This window comes from Poecilia mexicana, unplaced genomic scaffold, assembly GCF_051168715.1.
Source record: "Poecilia mexicana isolate PSO_F unplaced genomic scaffold, ASM5116871v1 scaffold_4, whole genome shotgun sequence".
NCBI classification, from domain to species: Eukaryota; Metazoa; Chordata; class Actinopteri; order Cyprinodontiformes; family Poeciliidae; genus Poecilia; species Poecilia mexicana.
The window spans coordinates 29,830,961-29,851,026 of NW_028263373.1; the positions used below are offsets into that span (position 1 = coordinate 29,830,961).

A 20,066-nucleotide genomic window follows, 5' to 3' on the forward strand; every position below is an offset into this window, starting at 1 on the left:
AACAGGTGGTGAGTATTTTAATTTTTATAAAACTAGTTACAATAAATTTAGGCTTAGTCATCTGCTTTTAATAACAATACTGAAAGGAAAGTGAATAACAGAAATGTACAAATGTGCTCCAAAAACACTGATATGAGAACTGGCCATTCAATGTGCGGACAAAATGACGCAAAAGAAAGCTTACCGAACGAAAGAAAGAAAAACTTCCTGATTTATTTATCTAAAAACGCCAGATACACATCCTGCAGCAGAGGAAGTTGGTGGATTGTGCGTCGGGAAGTGGGCGTGTCCAGAAATGTCCATTCCTCCGGTTGTCCAAAGAGAGATGAAGAAAAACTTATCATGCAACCGTCCTTGTTCTGTTCCGACTCACTGCGTTTCCTCTTGAGCAAAAGCCCCCCAAACACCACTGCAATTCCAGACATGTCTTCTGTCATCGATCCTTGACTGTAACACTCATGTAAAGGATAAATATTCTATACAGCGAGGGAACTCGAGGTCTAACAGGGGAGGAGCGCGCGGGATCAGACAGGCGGCGTGCTGTAGCGGATCTCGGCACTGAACTTGTCCGCCATCTTGGGCAGCGGAGGCTTCTTCAGCATGTTGTGCTTCATGATGACCTCCTCGTTTGCATAGATCGGAGTGTCTGTGTCGTCAGAGTGGTACCCCGACTGATATCCGCTCGTCTGATTGGATGACTCGGACGCCACCGACTCTTTGCTTTTGCAGCGGAGCAATTGGCTAAGAGTTCAAATCAAAGGCAACACAAATTAGGAAAACAAAAGGAAAGGAAAACTACTCTATGGCAATAAAGTATAATATATTACTATGCGATTTAGTGTAATCGGTTACCTGAAATTGGGTGTAGTTGGGAGCTGTTGATTTAAACACTTTACTTCGTCTGGAGAGAAGCCCATCCCACTGTCTGTGTGACCCTCCTGCAGAAGAGCCAACAAGTTTAAAATGTTTGAGTCATGACATATAAACACACACCTATTAAGACCACTGACTGTTGAAGTAATTAACACTAAATAGCTCTTCACCATGGCACCTGTATGTGAGGTGTATTTAGCAGGAACTTTACATTTTTCCCCACAAATTTGGCGTCAGAAGCGGGATAAATGAGCACGCGCAAGGATTTGAGTAAGTTTTGATGAAAGCAAATTGTGATGCCTAGACAACTGAACAAGAGTATGTCCCAAATTGTGGCTATTATGGAGCGCTTGCAGTTGGTATCCACTAAAATAAGGTTTAAAGAAGGAACAGAAATGAACGGGCGACCAGGGCTCACCATGACGCTGCTGTGCGCCAGAGGAATGTCTTCAAACGTCTTCACACTGAGAGACCGACTGCACCTCTTGCTCTGCTGGGACAGCCTGTGGACAGAGGACAGGTCCGTAAGGCACCGCTGACACTAACCAACGGAGGGATGATGAGAGAATCACGCTGACCCAAGGGATGATGGGATGTCGTAGTGGGTTTCCAGGGTTTCCCCGTTCTGAGGGCAGCCGTAGCGACTCTTTGGCTCAGAGGACAGTAGGCATCCTTCTGCTTCGCCTGCTGTCAGGGGGATGTAATCCTTCCCATCCTGGAGAGAAAGAGGATTTAAATGGCATAACTTCAAACACACACTTACTTCAGCAATTCTGCAATCACACTGAAAATTTCAGTAATATCCATCCCCCAAACTGAGTGCGTTTGTTTATTGAGGGGGGAAAAAATAACTAAATAAATACCAGGCATTTCTAACAATTCCTACAAAAGTTTTGTAGTTCATTAATAAGAGTTAATTCATCTAATGTAGTAATCAATGACTTCCTCTTTAAACTCAAAAAGACAACATTCTGTTCAAGTAAAGCAGATGTATGTTAATCACAAAATACCTACTTATGTAAAATCTCCTATTTATATTCTCATGAGTAATAAAGATTAAAACAGCTGGAAAGAGGAGTAACCTTGGAGTCACAATGTTTCTACAACAACCATTCAGACATCTACATTGCTTAAAGAGAATGACATGAAAATGTTTTTTGTTTTTTTAACCAAATCAAACATAGATATCCTTACTCTGCTTGTACTTTAACTGGAACCGAGTGCTTTGGTCAGATAAAACTAAGAATACTTTTTAGGAACAAACTTCAGACGTGAGTTTGGAATCAGTCAAACAAAGAGCAAATGCTAACTGTGCTGAAGGAAGAGTGATGCTGCGGGCTCGTTTTGGCCCTTTTCCACCAGCATCTCTATGTCATAGATGTCAAAAAGTGCGGCGCCAGTGAGTCAGTTCAAAATAACTTCTTCTCAACCTCCAAACGCACTTGAATTAAAAATCTGTTTTGTGTTTTCCAACAAAAGATTTATTCATTTTAATACAACTTCCAGCCATCTCAAATCAGCTGCGAGCATCACGTGTGTTTATGACTCTTCTGTTGCAAATGAATTCTTGCATGTTTCCCAGATGTTTCGTTGCAACACTCCATGAAACGGGTTTGAATTTAATCAACTGTGTTTTACAACAGAACCCGTGGACAGCTGTAGTGACTACACAACACAAAAGGAGACTACAAAAATTCATCTGGCTGTAATAAGTAATGTGTTCATGATCTGACAGGTCAGCTTCCAACTCCTGGTGATGAAGACTTGATTAAAAAATTAAAAATCAGGATGTTTTGTTTTTGTCTGGAGCAGACCTGTTGTGCACTGGCTTGTAGTAGATTTCCCAAATGTTCGACCAGTTCTGCAAACGTGGGCCTGTCCGTAGGCCGATCCATCCAGCAGTCCAACATGGTCTGGTATCTGTTTGGACAGCAAAGAAAACGAGGGTTGAAGCAGAGACGTGCCGTGTCGTGCTCCTCCGTGGTTATTTTTCGGCTAGAAACTCACATTTCGGTGGTGGCATATTCTGGAGGCCTCATCCTCGTGCCTTCCTTGAGCCTCCTGCAGAAAGACTCATCGATGCAAACGCCCGGATAGGGAGAAGCCCCTGCAGGAGAGACGGATGGCGTTACGGAAACACAGAGGTCTACGTGATTGCCGCAACGTGGGGTTAGAGTTAGGCTCACCCAAGGAAAAGATCTCCCAGAGGAGAACTCCAAAGGACCAAACGTCACTTTGAGTCGTATAGACTCGGTCAAAAATGGTCTCGGGAGCCATCCACTTTAGAGGGAGGCGGGCCTGTAACGACAGCAAAAATTAGACGTTTTACTGAACCATCTGGTTTAATTATATGATTTTAACTCCACGCCTGAGTTCAGAAGACCCACATCTCCCTTGCGAACATAGTCGGGGTCTTTGTAGACATCTCTAGCGAGACCAAAGTCGCATATTTTCACCACGTTGTTCTCCGAGAGCAGAATGTTTCTGGCTGCCAGGTCCCTGTGAATGCACTGCAGAGGAAAACAAAGTCAATCGTATTTAAGGCACAGAAATGAAGAGATTATGTCCTCCAGTTTGGAGAGAGGCCTAAACGACTGCAGAGAGACCAAATGTTCTCACCTTCCGAGAAGACAGGAACTCCATTCCTTTGGCGACTTGGAAGCTGTAGCTGATCAGGTCCTCCATTGTGAGATGGTCGTCAACTGAGCTCTCTGGAATCACATTTCAATGACAAAACTGCCCACAACCAATGAAAACGGTGAGAAGAGGTGAGCGACCTCTTGTTTCACAACCTTGGCTGGGGTCACCGCTGGCGCATGAACCTTTGTCTTCAGCCGTCCCCGTGCAGATGTCCAGCTGGGCCACTTTCCCCAAACCGAGGTCCCCTTCAGTCACGTCCTCATCAGCAGGAGCCCACCTCTGGCTGCTGGCTCGCTTTCTCTGTCCGCCACGGAAAGATAATAATAATACATTTTATTTTAGGAGCGGGATCAGTCACTTTTATTAGATACACAGTTTTTTGGAGCGCTGGCCCGCCACCCAGGCCATAATAAAAACAAAAAATCTGGGTCAAACAGGTGGCAACATGTCAAAGCAAACTTTCCCATGTTTACTTCACACTTCTGGATTTCATGGATGCAGACAAAGGATGAAGCCACTTTTCCTAATAATGAACAGAAAAGCCCACTTGACCTCTGCAAAATATCATCTACTTACTAATACTAAATTTTTTTTTTGTCTCTTGCATTACGGTAATATTGAACCAAAATGTATTTGATTAATTTGGCTACAATTGATTTTTTTGACAGCATCAAATTTGTATAAAACACATCTCTAAATTGCCTCTGTGTTGTCCTGCGATGGACTGGCAACCTCTCCAAGGTGTATGCCTCCTAACCAGCAACCTTGCAAGAACAAACGTCTGCAGACGTCTTTAAGTTGGATCCATCTTCCAGCTCCCAGTACTGGTTGGATAACTTTGTGCACCGTAGCTAAAATTATCCGTGAGCGGTATTTGTTCCGTTTCTCGAAGCAGCTCTCCTTCCTCTGCGTAATCGGACTCATCCAGATTTCCTCTTATTTTTCCCCAAAACGCATGCTCTCTCTGCTTTGATAGCCAGCAGATTTCACCGTCGCTAGCTGTTTTGGAACCAGCCGGGGAAACGTGTCAAAATAAAGTCAGCAGACTCTGCACGTGTAAGCCACATGGACATGTTTCAGCTGAGTGAAAATGTAAAGAACCACATACTGCTGTGCATGTAACGCGGTGTCAGGACTTTCTAAAAGCGGGACGGTGAGTTTTTCTCATTTTTGACAGCAAAACATTTCTACTCCATGTAGAAATTTGCAGTCATGTTCTACTTCACATGACTGCAGTTTTGAATAACTAAAAAAGCTGTTCTTTACTAGAGTATGCTTTTAAGATGTGTGGCCAATGTTGTGATTTGTTTTTCTGGGCTGCAGGTAACCACATTTAAAGTGCTGGCTGTGTTTTACTGGCTGCAAGTGGGTCACTTATCTCACCTTGTAAGGGCTGTACTCTCCACGCTTGCTCTTCAGGTAGCTGGATAGATTTCCATGTTTACAGTATTCAACAATCACCATCAGTGGTCCTGCAGGAGGAAACATGCAAAATTCACGAAGGAAAAAGAGAGCAATGCATCCAAACTGCGAGTGAGACTCATGTTTTAATGCGTTTTAATATCCATGTTTCACAAAGGGTCGTGTGCAAAACAGACGGTTAAAAGAAAGTGCAACAAAACGTTGCATTCACCAAAGAAAAAAAAAATTAAACATGTTTTCTCCTAATTACGAGATCTGGATCTCATAGTTAGTTTCACTAAATATAAAACAAAAATAATCATAGAGTTGTAAGTTAAAAGAACTACCTCATGAACGTAAATATGGAAGTAAACTGACATGATTTAAGATTTAAGATGGTTTCATCCTTTCCAATGATATTAAAAATGTCTTGTTATACAGAGGACAAAGAAAAATACCGAGTGGTTTAGACATTGAACAATTTAGACAAATGAACCATAGAGCTCCAAGTTCTTTTGGATCTTCTTGTGTCATATTGGTGCGATTTTTTTTTAAAACAACAATATCATCTGCATACATTTGAATTTTACTGTTAGAGCATGCAGACTTTCTCTTTCTTCCCTTTGATAGGAAGGAGTTCAAGGACTGATCCTTGTGGAACGCCATCGGACAATTGTATCGACTACCTGCCATGGATAATGTTATGAAAGACAACTTACAGCCAGACGACTTAGATAGAAAGTGAGTGCCGTGACTGAATGAAATATTTTTTCTGAGATCTGGGAATATGGCTTAAGAACAAATTTAACTCCTATAGTATCAGGTTGTGGAATACAAAAAAAAAAAAGTCTACGTATTTATACACAAAAATACTTTTTTGATTGATTATCAACGCATCCCGACTCACCTCCGGGCTTGGTGCAAGCTCCCAGCAGGTTGACCACATTGAGATGATGTCCAATGTGGATGAGAATCTTTAGCTCCGACATCAAGGCGCGATATTCACTGGTTGTAGCTCCCTCTGCAACAAAATGAAACGGCTCCTTGTGTTTTAAGATTTCTATTGCAGTAAGAGCTTTTTTTTTTTTCAAGAAAGGGAGAGAAAATACTTTACCTTTCAGCATCTTGACTGCAACAGTGGTGCATGTAGTAGCTTTCTCAATGCCAAAGGCGGCTGCTTCTACAACCTGACCAAATGCCCCTCGTCCCAGAGGTTCACCTTCATCAAAAAGCAACAACCAAAGACGATGGTCAGTATTTGCTGTGGTATTTATTGGGCTTCATCTGTTTAGAGGGCATGAAGCGAGATCTGATATATTTCTGACGCTTTACGCAGGATATTACTATTTTTAATTGACTTTAAAGAATTTCCTTCCTTCCTCCCTTTTCTTCTTAGTGTCCAACTTCATTTCCTTCCTTCCTCCCTTCGTTTCGTCCTTCCCTTCTTCCTTACTTCCTTTTTGTCGTAGTGCCCAACTTCGTTTCCTTCCCCCCAAACTCCATCCCTTCATTTTCTGTGACTGTGCTGTCTTTGCGGCACCACGGACGATCTGCTCCGTGTTCATTCAGTGGGAAAAAAGCAACGTGCAGCACGGACAAGCCGAGGCAGGTTGACAAATATTCTGATGCCGGAGCTTTTCGCGTCATGAATGCTGGAAAATCCTTATAGGATTATATGAATCCTGCATGAACATGAGGATTTCCTGACACTGCTTCACGGCATTTTTCCTCCTCTTTCCCTTTTGGAAATCAGGTCATCTTTTATCAACTCGATCACAAAACAAAGGCAGAAATTTTGGCAAGGCGTTCCGCCACTGTGCCCTGTGATTGCGTAAAACTTTTTTTTTTTTGTCATTGCAGACTGGTCATCAACTGCCTCAATGGGTATTGTGTTGGGGTAACAAAGTGAATAATTCGAGTTTGATCATACTGCACTTGATTGTCCTAAATTAAAAATAATGTTCTAACAACGTGATGTTATCTGGATATCTGATGCACTTTCGTTTTGGTTTCAATCAAAAACCGTCGAAGGATTCTTTCTCGATGTTCCACAGATTTAATGACAATCGCATCTTACCAAGCTTCAGCCTGTCTCGAGGAAATTCCCATTTGTTGGCGTCGTATGTGAGCCTCTCACACTGCTCGTCCATTGGCATGTCCTCCGAGTCCAGGATCATGGACAGGTAGCCGGTCTTCAGGTCCCTAGTTGGCTGGAAAAGCGAAGAGATGTCAAAGAGGTAAACGAAGAGTTAATAAGCTGCTGTTTGTCTCAACTTTCCCAGTACAATAAACTGTCCAGGCAGGTTTCCAGTGACTCGGCTGCTGATTCTAATAAATGGGGCCCAGTCGCCGTTTTCAGGCTTACGTGACTTAGGGGAGCCGAGTGTGGACTCGTTGTTTCTGGACACAAAAGACAGTGTCCTCTCCGAGCCAAACCAGTCGCCTCTAATCAATCATACACGCTCCACAATTGTGGGCGCTTGTGCACATGAGCGTGCTCTGCTGATTTTTTTTTCTTTTTTTTTTTTCTTAGTACTGACGGGAGCGTCAAAGGTTACTTACTCTCTTTCGCCCACGGATGACGAAGACGATCAAAAGCCAGAAAAACATGGCTATGACCACCGAGCCGATGGGAACAATCAGCTCCACGTTCGTCTTCTCGTCTGCACCTAGAAAATACACAAACGACGCTACTGAAGGGGCAATTCACAGGTACAGATCAAGCCCAGCGACTGAGTTTAACAACCAGTGTTTGAGTCAGAACGCCGACGTGGCATTGCGTGATACTCGGGGAGGTTTTCGGTCATTGTGTTTGGCTCGTACGTGTGAACGTCTGAGATCTGGTTGGAGGAAGGAGACTGCTGGAATCTGGACTGTAAGCAAACTTGATATTTTATCCAGTCATAACAAATACCCCGGAGTCAGGGCGAACGGCTTTGGCCAAAAACAACTTGGAAAAGGCCTATCAGACCCACAGTAGGGTGTCACTACAAGCCACAGCAGACCACATCTCCACTACCAAAATGTTTTTTGCGGTGGGTGAGAAAGGGGTGAGGGAGTCATGTGTATTCTTTTGTTTTCTAAGGGAAGGGCAGTCTGGGACAATATCAGGGGATTCCCCCCCCCCTTCATTCCAGATCCATTTTTTTCCCTTCTTGTAGGGAACAATTCATATGTCACTCATGTGACTGATTGGAAGGACAAAGAATATTATTCACATAACTCCACAGATAAGGTCACAGTGTTTCTTTTGTATTTTTTTCATAGAATATAAGTACATTAGAGGCCACATAGTTACCACACGAGTTACATAAATTTAATCTGTAGCTGAAATATGTGCTTAACGGCCAGATATTTTCCACTGCATGTCATTTCAATTTTTGGGTGGTGGTATTAAGATTATTATACAACTCAAAATTGTACAAGAATAACTTAAATATTGCTGTTTTGTTTGCCTTCTCAGACTGTTCACGCCTCTTTTTCACACTTCTGTCACATCACAAAACGTACTTTAAGATTTCTTGAGACAGACCGACGTAGAGTAGATTATCAAATGAAAACGACTCAACGTTTTGAAACTGTTTTGCAAATCTGAAAAGCATGACTTGTATTATTGTATCTTCAGCCCCATGCAGCTCTCTGGCTGTGTGTTTACGGACATTGTCCTGCTGGAAGGTGAACCTCTGCCCCAGATTCAAGTCTCATATGCAGGTTTTCTTACAGGGTTCAGTTCTAGAAACTAGAGGTGCTTGTGATGGGGCTGAATTCAAATAAATGTCCTACTTTTCCTATCTTTATTTGTAAAAAGAAGTATTGAAAACCATGCGTTCTTTTTCTCTTCCACTTCCTCCACAATATGGCAAAATGTGGAAAAGGAGACTGCTTTGGAAGCGCAATCGGCACCAAAAGAGATCGACGACTAGATGTTTGTTGCAGCAGACACACTGCCTGATTTCTCCAGAAAATTTCACACACCGATTGATTTTTGTAGTGAATCATCTCGGGTTTGCAGAGAGAACTAAATCAGCTGTGAGCGTGTCACACTGAAGACCAGAGATTCTCCTTTCAGAAGATTAAACAACGTGAACCCGGATTATTATCCCTACATGCACCAGAACAGAGCTGCGAGATCCTTTAACCTGGTCCATCTTCTGCGTACAGGGACAGGATCACGTAGGCCCTCCTAGTTTGCACGTTTGTTTATTTGTTGTTTCTGCTCCGTCTCTGCGTTCGGGACAGAAAGGCACAGACAACAGAGCCGAGGCTGAGGCTGGGGCAGGGCTGGCCTCTGCCTTTGTCCTGCAGTCTCCTCATTGTTTTGGATTTAGAAACTCCCAGGAGGATGTGCGTTAACTGGGCCAACTTCCTGTCATGCGGAAGCAAAGTTATTCTTGCTCTCTTTGATATCAAAGATGTTATAAGTGTAACGTGAAGTGGGAAAACCTTGACGTCAGGGATAAAAATTAATCACTTGTGGGTGTTTTCAAAAGAAAAAAAAAACAGATAAAGGGTGAACATTTTTCTCATTAAATTTTCCCAACTGGGAGCCGTGGGTGCATCACTGAGCTGGCTAACTGGGCACAGGTCCCAGATGCCCAGTGAGTGAAGGGGCCTCAAAGCTTTTATGAAAAGGCACAAATAAGAGAGACTGAAAGGAGCAACTATGGAGAGAGACTGAAAACAATCACAAAATGATACAAAATTCACACAAGAATAATAAAAAGTAATTTATAAAGCTCACTGCGATCAGCTGCATTTCAGATCATTCTGAATGTTCACCAGATTCCTATTTGGATCTAGGTGTGAACTTTGACTGGGCCAATAAAACACAGGGTTTGACACAGAGTATTATAAGCCTGGCGGGCCACCAGGCTTTACTTGTGCCCCCACCAGGCTAAGCACTGTATTTATTCAAGTCTTTTTTAAATGTTGGCATTTTTAAAGACTTTATAGTTGGTCTTCAGGTATTAATCTTCCAATCTTTCAATAACGTGATTTGTCAAGTGATATTTTCAAATTTCCTGTCAACTTTAAAGAATTTTTAAACTCAAAAACACGACGGATCGCAGGATGACAACAAGTCTGTGGATATAAGCAGCTGAGATGATTTTTCTCCACAGGGTGTCGAGACTTTCCCTTAGAGATACGGTAAGAAGCTCAGTCAATTTTGTTAATTTTTGTTCAGCAATTGTGAAACAATCATCTGATTTAGATTTCCGGCTACGATTTTCAGATTTCTGTCTTGACAGTGAAGGATTCCCATGTGCTAAACACACAGATGACCATACAACAACTTCCAAAAGGTGCACTGCAAAAACACAAAATCTAACCAAGTATTTTTGGTCAGGTTTCTAGTGTAAATATCTAACTTGAAATAAGATAAAACTATAAAACTAACTTCTAAGTAATTTTTCAGCAAGAAAGGAGCTTGCCTAGAGTCAATAATTATGTAATATTGATGAAAAATGGCAGATAATTTCACTTGTAACATGGGAAAATATCTCTTGTTGTTTTGTCATAAGTGAAATAATCTGCCAAAGGAAATAGCATTTTTTTTTCTCATCAATATTTAGGAATTTTTGACTTAAAATAAGCTCCTATCTTCCTTAAAAGTTACTTTAAGTTAGTTTGGCCTTATTTCAAGTCTATTAACCCTCCATTATATGCATAATAATACCAGTTGGGAAAAAAAAAATTCCAAGTAAACATAATAAAGACAATTTTTTAAAATATATTATTTTTCCATTTACTTTTTGTAAATAGTACGATAGTGGAAATGAATGAAAACAAGAGAGTTTGGTTTACTATTGTAAAAACTTTTATTTAACAACTCAGGTTGTAGTCTATATAGTTTCCAGTAGCGATAATAGTTAACTATGAAACTCATTTGAAAGCTAAAAACAATTTTAAAAATGCTTTTCACCTTTTTATTGGAATATTTCATTGATATAACGGTTTTCATTTGATTTGAGTGTCTTGATGCTGCCGCCTTTGCCTTACTGCTTGCAGAATGTCAAGAATAAATAATTCTGCGTTTTCCTCCGCCTCTTTTAGCTACTTGCTTGCTCGTGTACACATACATGCCGTCACATAAATCACATGCTGGCAAAGGCTAAAGCTAAAGTTAGGAAACACCCTCTTCAGGTGTAGCTTAAATAGAGGCTAACAAAGAGATTTACAAACTGTTCTTTGATGCCGTTTTGCTCTCTTAGCCCATAAAGAGAGCATGAATAAATGGACCAGCTGTGTTTTAGTCTAAATAAGTGGCATTCATGAGTTCAACATTATAGAGTATATTTGCACCAGAAACTAGGCCAAGTCACTAAGGTGAGATTTTGTGTTTTTGCAGTGTGGTTTTTAAATCCACCTTGGCGAAGAAGCAAACTGCATTTGGAACCAGATGTATCAGACTGACCTTCGACACTCAGATAGGCGCGTGCGGCGTCACAGCCGCGGCTGTTGCATGCCGTACACGTGTACAGACCGCTGTCCTCCTTCTTCACACGCTGAATCATCAGGTTGTTTTGTTGCAGAATCACTCCTGGAAGCAGCAGATGAACAGGCTCGGTGTGATAAATGTGGCAACTCGTGAGGCGACGGGTGCGCAGGGCAGCGATCGTCCCACCTGAGCCCTTCTCCACCGTGCGGTTGTTTTTGGTCCACACCACTGTCGGGTTTGGCGTCCCAACGGCGTCACAGTGAAGGGTGATGGTCGTACTCACGTTGACCTTTTGGTCGGTGAAATTGTTACGTATTCTTGCAGCCTCAAGATCTAAGGAAGTCAAATGTGGGAAACGACAATGAGTTGTTTCTGACTTTAATCGTTTTCTCTATGTAATCTGCTTTCTGCTCGATTTGAGCCACGCGCGCTAACCTTTGAGGAACAGGTGGCGGAGAATGCAGGTCCTCTTTGCCGACTTGATGTTCTTCACCTGGCAGGCGTAGAGGCCCTCATCCTGACGGGAGGCGTTGGGCAGCGTCAGGTCCAGGGTGATGTTGCCCTGGAGATTGGACAGCACGGCCTGTGGCAGGGGCTGCAGAGTCAGCGAGTGGCAGGGCCGGTTGGACTCAGCCAGCTCTGTCGGGGACAGGTTGGTGACCCGGAACCAGGCCAGTTGGTCGTACAGCAGATTGTCCGCTTTACACCGCAGGACCACGTCGTCCTGCTCCATGGGCTTATCGGAGGGAGACATGCTCACCTCGAGGTCACCTAAAGGGGTTTAAATCGTAGATCAGACAGGTAACGGTGCAAAAGTGTTCAATTTGTCACCTTACAACTAGAAACTTTAAAAGTATTTCATTGAGATTTTTCAGCATGTGAAGCCCAAAAGGAAAGCAACATTTTCAAAAACAATTCACAACAAGACTCTAGCAAGTGTGCGAAGTATTTTTGTGCATATTAGGGATTCACGATATATCGGCACCAACATTAGTATTAACCGATATTTTTTTCTTTTTGACATATCGGTATCGGCCCAATAAATAAAAACGGGCCGATATTAACATCAACAATATTTATTTCCATCTTGTTGCTGTTAGTATCTGTAAGGGAGAAGAAGAGTTTGGTCATGTGACAGTGAGTGATGCAGCAAAGGATTGTGGGAATTTTAACTGAAGCAGCGAAGTGCAGTCATTTTTTTCAAGGCATCAAAAGGGATAGTGAAATATATAGAATATATATAATATCGGTTATCGGCCATGGATGACTACTGTTTTGTGTTGGACCATCACATAAAGTTACAATGAGGTTTGTGATTTAAATGTGACAAAATGGTAAAATATTCAAAATGCACTATGCTAAAACTGAGCTCAGAGTTAGCAAAGGCCGCATGAAACAAACACAAGAGAAGACACAAGTCTTACGTGTGACACGGAAAAAGATGTTCCGGGAATCCCTTCCTACTTTGTTGGCAGTCTTGCATCTGTAGAGGGCATGAGTCTCTGCTTTCTGAATCTTCAGCGCACTGATAAATTTCTACAAACAAAAGAAGTTCATTTTAGTTTGCAGTTTTTACGCCACATCTTCACATGACAAAAACTACGGATTCATGGGAGACTAAGATGAAAAAGAATGTAACCGATGAATTGCTCACATTTTGAGTTCGATCGACACTGTCGGTGACTTCTATTGGGTGGCGAACTCCGCCGATGGAGACATTTTTCCAGGCTGTGCAGTTCCTCAGCAGCTCCTCGGTGTTGTTCAGTCCTGGCCTGATTCACAGAATTTAAAGCACGTGAATGTGACTGAATGAATGAATGATTTATTTATAAGGCGGTTTTCACAGATATAGTCACAAAGCAGCATACAGGATTAAAAGGTGACAAAAATCCAAGTCACAGGACATAGAATAATATAAATAGATAAATATAATGCCGTCATTTCCTTCGATGCTTTATGTATGAGCGTCATCATTTTAAAATCTGTTCTGAATACTATGGTGAGCCAATGTAATGAACATGAAACGGGTGTTATTCTTGTGTATGTATTCTTTCTGTATGACTTGTAAACACTGAAGCGATGTTTGTCTAGTCCAGTCAATAGTTTTGTCGAGGTAATGAGGATAAAAAAGCCCATCGACTGAATGTGAGAAATAGATAAAAAGGCTTTATTTGTAACACAAATAAAGCTTGCTGGGGGTGATACATAAAATTAAAATCTCAAGTGTACCAAGTATCAAACCTTGGGGAACCCCACAAGTTATAGTTTCACTAGACTTTACACAGCAGCTCCTCTCCTTTAAATAGGAGAAATATCCGTCCAATAAACAAGCAGAAATGACAGCCAGAAATGTCAGCTTACTGAGAAAAATATGAAAAAAATGCTGCATCCATAATGTCAGTAACTTTGATTAGGCCAAATGACCAGCATTTGAGGTCAACAAAATGTCACTGCAGAATGTTGTTTCTGAACACCAGAACAGAAAAGGATTTATTTATTTTCAATCTCAAAACATCAAAATGGTTCTACTTGAACAAGTTGTGCTCTGGTGAAAAATGGCGGAAAACTTATGAGTATTGTTTCAAACAAGCCTGTAAAATTGAAAGATAACAGGGAAAAGAATGCACCCAAGAGGAGAGACAGCTCCAGCAGGGAAACGCGCTTTCTTTTTAAAGTGACTCCGACAGGAACAACAGGAAATGTGGATCTGGACTGAGGAAACACTCGGTCGTGTAGGCAGGAGATAAGAAACGAGCTGCCGGCCTTCTCTGGTCAAAACCTCATCTCAGAGGCACACAGACTGTCTTCTTTCTGTCAACACTTGTCAAATCACTGCTGAATTCACTGAGGATGTTGTGTAACCCGCAAAAAAAAAGAAAAAAAAAAAAGAAAAAAGAAAGACATCCAGGATGCACGTGGACAAAAGCTGCGACCTAAACCGGCCAAAATTACAATAATTGTTGTGCGGGTTCTTGTTTAAGCACATTTGAGAACATTCAGTCTCAATAATTGGTGTTGTTCTAAAAATGGACATTGTGTCGGGAGCGAATCACATCCGCTGATCTGCATCAAGGTCAGAGTGCACTCTCATTGTGCCGTCTCGTGTTTTCATCAACATCACGAAAGCAGCTATTCCTCCTGTAAATCAACAAGTTGTTGACAAGCAGCTCGAGTTCAGAAAAACGACTCCTCTCCTCTCCTCCACACAAAAACACTTAGTGATAGAAAGGGGTGACTTACAAGAAGGCCCAGGGACAGTCTTCCTTGGACATCCACTGCCACTGGATGTACTCAGGTGTGGGAATGCCGCGGGCGGTGCACCACAGGGTGGTGCTTTTGCCGTACTCGTACTCGTCGCTGTAGCCGCTCCCTTTCTCGATTATCTTGGGAGGCACTGCAGAAGACGGCACAGACACGTTTCCAAGGCGTCTCGACAAAACGCAGGGTTGGTGAAAAGTACTTGCCCCCTTACAGATTTCACTTTACGTCAGTCTTTTAGCATTAGCAATTTAAACATTTTCTATTCAGGGTCTCAAGAAATCAAAAACAGAAAAAAAAAATATGCAAGGTGATACCTACCTTTGCACAGTGAAGCTGAAATGACAAAGAGGCAAAAACAACAACAAAAATCAAACAACCTACCATTGACCTGCAGCTTGAAGGAGCGTTTCTCTTCATGTTTCGTGATCTTGTTGGTGAGAACCACAGTGTAGGTCCCTGCGTCGTCCTCAGTGGCTCCACGGATGATGAGGAGATCACCTTTGTGTTTTATTCTGTAGTTATCCTTGACAAGAGCTTGGCCGTCTTTCAACCTGTAAATAAATCAGAGGATGTGTGAGAGACATTTACTTCAAGAGGTGCATCCAAACCCCACTGAGGCAAACCTGCGAACGTACCATTTCAAGTTGGGATCGGGGTAGGCCGAGTACCTGACAGGGATCTCTGTGGGTGTTTGATCGCCCACGTTCACTTCCCACACCTCTGGCCATTGTTCTGTCATGTCGATAAAGGGCATTTCTGCAGAAATAAACAAATGAGCAGAATGTTACCGTTCTATTTCAGCTGCTATTTTAACCAATCTCACAGAAGCATTTATGGGGAGTATCAGCTATCAATTCAATTGCAATCCCTACCTTTTGATTATTGTCGATTTTCACCCGTTTTTATTTTGGTAAACCCAAACAATAAATCTTAAACTGTTCAACCTTTAACATCTAGGTTTCTTTAATGTTGCTTCTCCTTCCCCCTGGCTGAGCTGTGTCATAACTCTGCCTGTGAGGCTTTTTCTAGAGCATGAGTATTAACATTGAGATTACATTACAGACAGGTGGACTTAATACCGCATTAAAACTGAATATTTTTAAAAGGGAGTTGTAGAGGGTTTTTTTTTTTAGGATGGATTTGGATCTTCCAGTTAGCTTTCTTCAAAACAGAATTAAGAAATACAGTATTTAGAGGATATAGAGTATCCCCGTTTGTATTTTCTTTTTCTTTTACATGATTAGGTTTGTTCAAAACAGAAAATATTCATACAAAAAATGAGAGTCATTTTTAAAGAAGCCTGTGAGTAAATTTGAGGTGCAAGATGAAAAAAAACAACTGAGGGGCAGGAAAACCCTTTTGGTTTGATAAACTAAAAACACAAATCTATTTTAGTTTTTTTCATTTTTCATTTCAGACAAAGAAACGAACTGCATGCAAATACACGGACTGAAAACATTGTTCAGTCAACACGGTGCACCAAAAACATTCCCACCAACTCCAAATGGGATTAGAGTTCAAACTTTTGGAATGTGAAGATTTTCTCCAGAATCTCAATATCCTGCCATTTTCTTAAATGAGTAAGTTTCCTTGTTGTTACAAAGTAAGAATTATTATTTTATTTTTATTTATTTTTTTACCCCATGAACCACTTCTTAACTCGTTTTAATCAAAATAACATTATGCAACAATATATGCTTTTAAAGTACCCACCAAAAACTGTAACATATGCTGAAGCGCTTTTCTCCATCTGCCCACTGGAAACTGTGCAGGTATAATCTCCAGAGTGATCCACCGTGACATTCTCCACTATCAGCGTGTTGGACAGATCCAGAGAGTCCCACAGCTTCTTCTTGTGGGGTACGGTGTGGAAACCTCCGTCTGAGCTCTGACGTAGAAACACGCAGCAAACAGACATTCAGTGTTTTAAAACTGGCAACTTACAGCCACACAGTAGTCTAAATTTGTTAGAATCTGTTTTGTTGCGTAAAACGCTCGGCTTGCGCACAGCGCCTCATTTTCTCACTTACAATCAGAATGTTTTATTCAGATTTCAAATAATGCATACTTGTGGAAAGTGATAACTTTAAAGTTTTATTTTTACGAAAACAAGTCTGAAAAGCTCTGTCGTTTCCTTTTTTCTATCTTTAGCTCCTTTTACTCTCATACTATTAAAGGAAAACAAATTCCCCTAAGTGATCACCAGGTCCAAACGAGTGCAGACATATCAAGAGGTGGTTTTACATTGACGGCATGCGAACAACACGATAAATGAGTTAAAAAGTTCGTGCAGGGTTGTTGCTGGCTACCTGGATGGCCCGTGGGATCATTTCTCATACGTGTCATTTTTCATGTTTTTAATTTGTTCAAAGCGGTATGTTTTTGCGTAAGTAGTGATTAACCTCATGGAAAATGATGCTTTGCTATGTTTGCTTTTTGTCTACAACAGTAAAATAATTGAATAAGAGAGCGAGTGGCATGTGAGCACGATCTCTTTTCCAACACAGGCGTCTGACCAATTTGAGACAGAAGTACAATAAATTGGGCAAGCTTGATACTTTTGTATTGCTTATATCTATTAACATGGTTCATTGTATATTTGTTAATGTGATTAGTACAAATAATTTTTCAATGTGTCCTAAAAACTAACCTTGCCTGAGTCATTTTGCGTAGAATAACGGAGAAATTTTTCGGTCTCTAAATGTCCAGAGCTGATAGAGTCGTGACCCAAAAGACCTGCAGCCAATTCCGGGACTTTTCATATTTTTACTTGTAATAAGTTTTGAAAACCGATGCATCATTGCCCCTTTTCCTCGCAACCATCTCTGAACAAAACATGCGGTCACCTTTGACCTGCTGGCGCACAGACAGACTGACGGATTCCTGGAAGCAGGAAGTCCCGAATATTTGCAAGATAAGGAGGACGAGAGAAACAGATTTCCCGATTTCTGCCTTTGTCTCTGCGAGTCGCTCTCGGTGAGTCAAACCGATTCCCACCGGGACGACGTCACCGCAGACAGACAACGACGGTACCGTAGAGTCAGAGACTTGCGGACTGACCAGGGCCCCTCCGGAGTGCGTCCAGTTGAACTCGATGCCCACGTTGAGCTCCGTGCGGGCCGTGCACGTTAGCACCAGCCTCTCCCCCACAGACAGCCTCTGGTGAGCGGGGGTCAGGGTGAGGTGATAAATCTTGTATCCTGCGGAAAAGGGAGGGAAGGCACGACAGTCGCGGACATGCTATTGTTCTGCCGAGGCTACACACGCTCAGAAGTCCAGTCAACACACAATGTCCCCACTCACATGTAATCACCCTGTCTCTGTCTCTGACCAGATCTTATATCATCATTTCCAGAACTAATATTTGGATCTATTTCTCTGCACTATTTATTTTGTTGTTGTTGTTTTTATCTTACCAACAACAGCGACGATGTAGAGAGGGGACTTGAATGTCTCATTTCCAATCCGAGTCTGGCAGGACACGACTCCAGCGTAGCTTATCAGATGGGTCGGTAAGATGAAACCCCTCTTGGGATCCCACACGGATTCCTTCCCATCTGGATGGATCTCCTTGACTGGATACTTCTGACAAACAAAGAAAGTTCACAAACTCTGAATTAAATAGGCAAATAAAGAAAAGGAAAGCCTGAATTAGAGCGGTACAAACACGGAAGGAAACATTGTAAAAGTATCCGCGTGCCTGAAACTCTTTCACGTTTTGTCACTTTTTAAACGGGAGTTGCACTGTATTTCACTGGGATTTTATGTGATAGACCTACAAACAGTGGCACGTCATTGGTAAATGTAGGCCTAGAGTCAATTGGAATAGTCTTGGACTTTAACACGAAAAAGCTCTTTTCTAAATCGAAGTTTCTAGTCTTTTATAACCTCAAACAGGTTTTCTTCCAAGAGCAAAATTCAGGACATTCACAAATATTTGATTTTTATTTTTTTATTTGCAAAAAAAAAAAAAAAGTAAATATTTTGCAAATACTTAAAAAAAATGTATTCAAATCCAATCAAATACTGATTTTGAATCTAGATTAATTTGGAAATCAAATCTTAAAGAATTTTTTTGTTGTTTTCTGGCCAATTTTGTGTTAATGTTTATATGGAAACTTCGTCACATGTCTTCATCTTTTTAAATAATAATAATTAAAAAAAATGCCTCTGGAAAAACAAAAGGGGAATTGTCTGTTTTTGTGAAAAAAATAAAATTTAATTCCTACAGATTTGTATTGTTCTTGCTCTTTGGTTACACCAAAAATGTTTTAGTTAATTGAACTTTTTTTTTAAGTACAGACAGCAGTTTTTGATGAACAATAACATCAAATAGACTCTCTATTAAAAAATATTGAGCAAATATCAACTTTTTGTTTAATGGCATCAGTGAAAAACAGGGGGAAGCACTGATGTGATGGCGTGCTTCTTAAAGAGACAGTAGCCCATTTTAAGGCGTCTTCTGAGTTGTTTGTCGTGAACACGCTGTATGTATGACAAACTGAAGGTAACATAGTGATCATGTTATGAAGTACATTATTGGTAGATGTCAGACTGGCCTTTGTGTTTGTTTGTTTTTTTTGTTTAATATAGTTTTTGCGTTGGAACTCTCCCATTGGTGACTTTTTTTAATCCAGCCTGTTTGTAATTGTTGAATCAGGAACTCTGACCTTCTTTTGTGACGTTCTGAACGAGTCATTCCTTTTTTTTTTTCTTTTTTTTTTAAACTTGCTTTGTGTGACCTTTTTGGCTCATTTCAGGAAGTCAAACAAGTTCTATTTAAGTGATTTGCTGATTATATCTTGCTGGTAATAATCAGGCTCGGGTGTGGCCAGTCAAAAATGAACTCAGCTTTCCAAACGAGAAAAGAAAAATGTTAAGCTAAAGCGGACTTGCAGCCAAAGACCTAAAACGGTCTGATAATACTCAGTTTCTTCTCATTGATATAAACCGACTTATTGCCAGTTAAAGCCACTTGATAGTTATTGTTACTGCTAATGGTGGAAAAACAATTATTAGCTTTAGTGGGAAATTGCTTTTTCAATCAGGTCAAGGCTGGTTTGGATGAGTTTCTTCACAAAAAAATTAAATGGTCATCTGAAAACTTTGTCACTGCGCTTCACGCCCTATACAGATGCCTCTGCGTGTTGTAAATGTTTATGAATTTTAGCGAAAGAGATTGAAACAGAAGGGTAATCGTCCTCACAGTGTTGAGCGTGACGTTGAGGTTCTCCACCGAGCCTCGGCAGGGTATCACCACGCGCTCGCCTTCGCGAATGAAGACCACCTCGTATTCCTTTTCAGAGGGCACGAATGGCACCTTGGGATCTGAAACAAGACAAAGTGAAGATAGTTAATATGCTTTAAGTTTAAACTAAGCTCCGGTGAGATGGGAGACGGGACTTTTCTGAAAATGTGCCTAAGAAAAAAAGCACTAGACAGGTCTTTTGCT

The 20,066-nt window shown here is 41.3% G+C and overlaps 1 protein-coding gene across 3 annotated transcripts in view; it reads right to left on the reverse strand.

Moving 5' to 3' along the window:
• Positions 1–20,066, reverse strand: part of kdr (kinase insert domain receptor (a type III receptor tyrosine kinase)) — a 22,610-nt gene continuing 2,544 nt past the window's right edge. For 2 of the 3 annotated variants that reach the window (XM_014997754.2, XM_014997738.2), the window contains exons 4-30: positions 19,821–19,942; positions 18,031–18,199; positions 17,675–17,814; positions 16,328–16,502; positions 15,250–15,370; positions 14,996–15,165; positions 14,594–14,747; positions 13,008–13,125; positions 12,778–12,889; positions 11,789–12,124; positions 11,540–11,686; positions 11,330–11,455; positions 7,477–7,583; positions 6,992–7,124; positions 6,029–6,133; positions 5,822–5,935; positions 4,897–4,985; positions 3,666–3,813; positions 3,493–3,584; positions 3,261–3,383; positions 3,060–3,171; positions 2,881–2,980; positions 2,688–2,793; positions 1,452–1,588; positions 1,292–1,376; positions 853–938; positions 1–741 (exon numbers count right to left, since the gene is read on the reverse strand). In XM_014997754.2, coding sequence (XP_014853240.1) covers positions 525–741; positions 853–938; positions 1,292–1,376; positions 1,452–1,588; positions 2,688–2,793; positions 2,881–2,980; positions 3,060–3,171; positions 3,261–3,383; positions 3,493–3,584; positions 3,666–3,813; positions 4,897–4,985; positions 5,822–5,935; positions 6,029–6,133; positions 6,992–7,124; positions 7,477–7,583; positions 11,330–11,455; positions 11,540–11,686; positions 11,789–12,124; positions 12,778–12,889; positions 13,008–13,125; positions 14,594–14,747; positions 14,996–15,165; positions 15,250–15,370; positions 16,328–16,502; positions 17,675–17,814; positions 18,031–18,199; positions 19,821–19,942 — 3,644 coding nt within the window. In that variant the 3' untranslated portion in view covers positions 1–524. The remainder of the gene's footprint in view (positions 742–852; positions 939–1,291; positions 1,377–1,451; positions 1,589–2,687; positions 2,794–2,880; positions 2,981–3,059; positions 3,172–3,260; positions 3,384–3,492; positions 3,585–3,665; positions 3,814–4,896; positions 4,986–5,821; positions 5,936–6,028; positions 6,134–6,991; positions 7,125–7,476; positions 7,584–11,329; positions 11,456–11,539; positions 11,687–11,788; positions 12,125–12,777; positions 12,890–13,007; positions 13,126–14,593; positions 14,748–14,995; positions 15,166–15,249; positions 15,371–16,327; positions 16,503–17,674; positions 17,815–18,030; positions 18,200–19,820; positions 19,943–20,066) is intronic. The other variant, XM_014997746.2, reaches the window with a different exon arrangement.